At 50.1% G+C, this 3216-nt stretch overlaps 1 protein-coding gene across 2 annotated transcripts in view; it reads left to right on the top strand.

The window, feature by feature from the left end:
- Positions 1–1365: 1365 nt before the first annotated feature.
- lratd1 (LRAT domain containing 1) overlaps positions 1366–3216 on the top strand; it is a 21144-nt gene continuing 19293 nt past the window's right edge. Inside the window, exons 1-2 of one of the 2 annotated variants that reach the window (XM_048596952.1) lie at positions 1366–1501; positions 2255–2963. In XM_048596952.1, the coding sequence (XP_048452909.1) occupies positions 2333–2963 (631 nt within the window). In that variant the 5' untranslated portion in view covers positions 1366–1501; positions 2255–2332. Of the gene's footprint in view, positions 1502–2254; positions 3173–3216 lie in introns of those variants that run through there. The other variant, XM_020516803.2, reaches the window with a different exon arrangement.

Genomic DNA, 3216 nt, shown 5'->3' with positions numbered 1-3216 from the left:
GCTATAGTGACATCTAGTTTTTTGATTAAGTGGCTTTCGGCATTTAGCGCAAAAACTTTAGTGTTAATGTTCCTACCTCTGGACCAGGAGACTTGAGTGCAAGTCACACCACTCTAGAAGTGTGAAATAACATCTCTGAACAGGTTGACTAGAAAATACCTTTTCTCATAATTGCCAAAACTGCATGTTACTTGTTTTATATCTTCTCTTGCATCTTACAAGAAAATGTTTACCCCCTGGGATGATTTATTTTCTCTTTGTAAAGAAGACCTGTTGCGTACAAAAGCATTTTCTGGTTCTGGCTGAGATTTACTTTTTTTCTGACTTTCACTTGTTACAGATACTGTCATCACACATGGCTTTTGGCAGTCACAGACTTTGGGATTGCATTGTGAATGATTTGATAGGATACAATTTCAGACAGGAGGTATGTGCAGTGTTCTTTGTTCTCCTCAGAGATGTAAAGTTATCTATATATTGTAGATTAGGATGAATACTAATAAACTATATATGGTGTTGAGAAGCTTGTATTACCACTGTATTCCTCGCGCTTTCAACCTCATATCTGTAAAAAAAATCAACAGATCAACGAAGGTGTTTCTCCTTTAAGGGTTTATTGAAAAAACGAAATAATAACTGAATAATTATTTCTTAATTATGGAAGTTAAAATTACCTACGGCACTTTCTGCATTAGACTTGCTAATAATCGAGCTGAATTTGCCTTTAAGAATTTCCCCAACTTATCGTAACATTTCCGTGCTGGGGACAACGCGAACGTTTAGTGGGCAGAGCTACCTTTATAGACTTTCAGGATGTTGTTTATCGGCAAGGTTTAACCGTAAATTCGAGAGCATGCATCCTTAATTGAGATTGACCCTCATCACTGCGAAGTTTGTGCCGAATTAAACCGCAAGTATTACATTACGGTAATGTGTCCTTCCAACGCGATTTGCTCTTTTGTCGAGAAGCAATGTCGTGGGGAGTGAAACAGACAAACTGATGCATTCGTAAAGGAATTTACGGTTGGGGCGACTCTATTGCATTCTGCAGTCAAAAGTGCACAGCAATCGCCAACACTAATGAAAGACGAACATGTTTTTTGTTCTGTTATAAAGTTGTTTCGGTCAATTGCGTTTTTATTTTCGCAGAACACGGCGGAAGTTGGATCCCTCTGCGATCGGATTGAACAGAATGTCCCGGCCTCTCCGCCCCTCGAACAAGGGGGGAGTTCCGAGAGTCGGGCTGCCAGTTGTTTTGATTGACAAGCCGGGTCGGAACAATCAGGGGAGCTCCCAGCGTTTGGGAGAACGTGGAGCAGGCGAATGAATGAGGGTGGGAGGCGGGAGCAGGAACACAGCTCGCTACATGTGCAGCGCTTCAGAAGGAAACTGACTGTGTCACCCCTAGGACAGCGTGGATCGAGCGCTGAGACCGAGCTCCCCTCCCCACATTGAGCAGGAGGAGAGGGGGGGAGCAGGAGCAGGAGGAGGTGGGCGCCAGGTAAGTTCAGGCAGCTTTTCCCGAAACGAAACCCGTCGATCTGCATCAGTTCTCAGTGAACCTTGCTTAAGAAAGAAAGAAAGGGGGGGGAGGGTGTCTCTTTATGAACACTTGGGTAGTTAGGAGTGAAGCCTACTCGAGGTGAAATTTTGCCCGGAGAGCGCACGAAATTGATCGACTTTGTGGAGGGGGGCAGGGGGAAGGGCTGGGGTCCCTTGACCTCCCCCTTTTTTTTTAAAAAAAGCTTTAGATACCTTTTTAAAGGCGGCGTTTCATTTCTCACGATGCAGCAGTTTAGGAGCGGAGTTGTGCAGGAGAGTTGCTCAGTAGGAATTGTCCGATTTGAGGTGGTTTATATAAATATACATATACACACACACGCGGGTGTGTGTTTTTGAGAGAAAGGTTCAGGACCCACCTTTTCCAAAAGTGTGCAATAATATCTCGGAGCAGGTGGAGTAGGATGAATAGGGAAAGAGAGAGAGAAACAATTCCAGGGGCTACATGTGTGTGTCAGAGAGAGAGAGAGAGAAGTGAGGGTATATTGGAGAAACAAGTCCAAAAGGTACATTTGTGTGTCTGCAAGAGGTGAAGGTACACTGGAGAGACAATTCCAGGAGCTATCATTTGTGTGTTTGCAAGAGACAGAAAGGTGGGTTGGAGAAGCAATTCCAGGAGTGTTATTTGTGTGCATCTCGCTCTCTTTCTCTGCTTTTGTTTTTATTTCTCTCTTTTTTTTATATTTTAATCCAGGTTTCCATTTCTTTTTTTTCCCCTTTCGGTTTTTGCCCCGTCCTCTCTGCGGGTCCGGTCCGTCTCCATGTGCCATCGATGGGAAATCAAATCGACCGGATCACCCACCTGAACTACAGCGAGCTGCCCACCGGCGACCCCTCGGGCTTGGAGAAGGACGATCTGCGGGTGGGGGTCGCCTACTTTTTCTCGGACGAGGAGGATGAGGCGGACGAGCGTGCGGCGCCGGCCGAGCTGCAGTGGAGGGAGCCGCCGAGCCCGGCCGGGGATGAAGCGGCGGCGGTGGGTCCGGAGGTGCCGGCAGGGGGCGGTGGCGCCGGAGAGCTGGAGTATTCCGCCTTCTGCCGCCAGGAGTGCATCTTCTCCAAACTGAGCGGCAACCAGGACCTGGAGGTGTACTCGCTCAACAGCTTACTGCCCCGCTGCCGGGCCGGGGACTTGTTAGAGCTCACGGTGAACGGTCAGGCCGCCCACTGGGCCGTCTACGTCGGCGGCGACCAGGTGGTGCACCTCCAGCACCAGGAGATCCGGCTCGACCACTTGGCCGAGGTCGGCGGAGGCAGGGCAGGCCGCATCGTCAACACCTGGTACCGGTACCGGGCCCTGCCGCCCGAGCTGGTGGTGCAGAACGCCCGCGGTCACCTCGGCCTCAAGGGCCGCGACATCTGCTGGACCGACTCCGAGAGCTTCGCCGCCTGGTGCCGCTTCGGTAAGCGGGAGTTCAAGGCCGGCGGAGAGGTGCAAGGGGGCGGCGGTGGGGGGGAGCGCCGCTACTTCCTCAAGCTGCACCTCTCGGACAACTGGGTGCACACGCTCAACTTCGCCAGCCTGCAAGATCTGATCAGGGAAAAGCGCCGGAAAGACGCCTGCGGGAAAATACGAGTGCTCAAGGAGCTGTCCATACGGAATCACAAGTAGCACACATTCTCCTCTTCCTTCCCCTTTCTCCGTCCTTCCCCCTA

This window comes from Rhincodon typus, chromosome 5, assembly GCF_021869965.1.
Source record: "Rhincodon typus isolate 14 chromosome 5, sRhiTyp1.1, whole genome shotgun sequence".
Taxonomy (NCBI): Eukaryota; Metazoa; Chordata; class Chondrichthyes; order Orectolobiformes; family Rhincodontidae; genus Rhincodon; species Rhincodon typus.
This window is presented reverse-complemented; position numbering and strand designations above follow the sequence as displayed.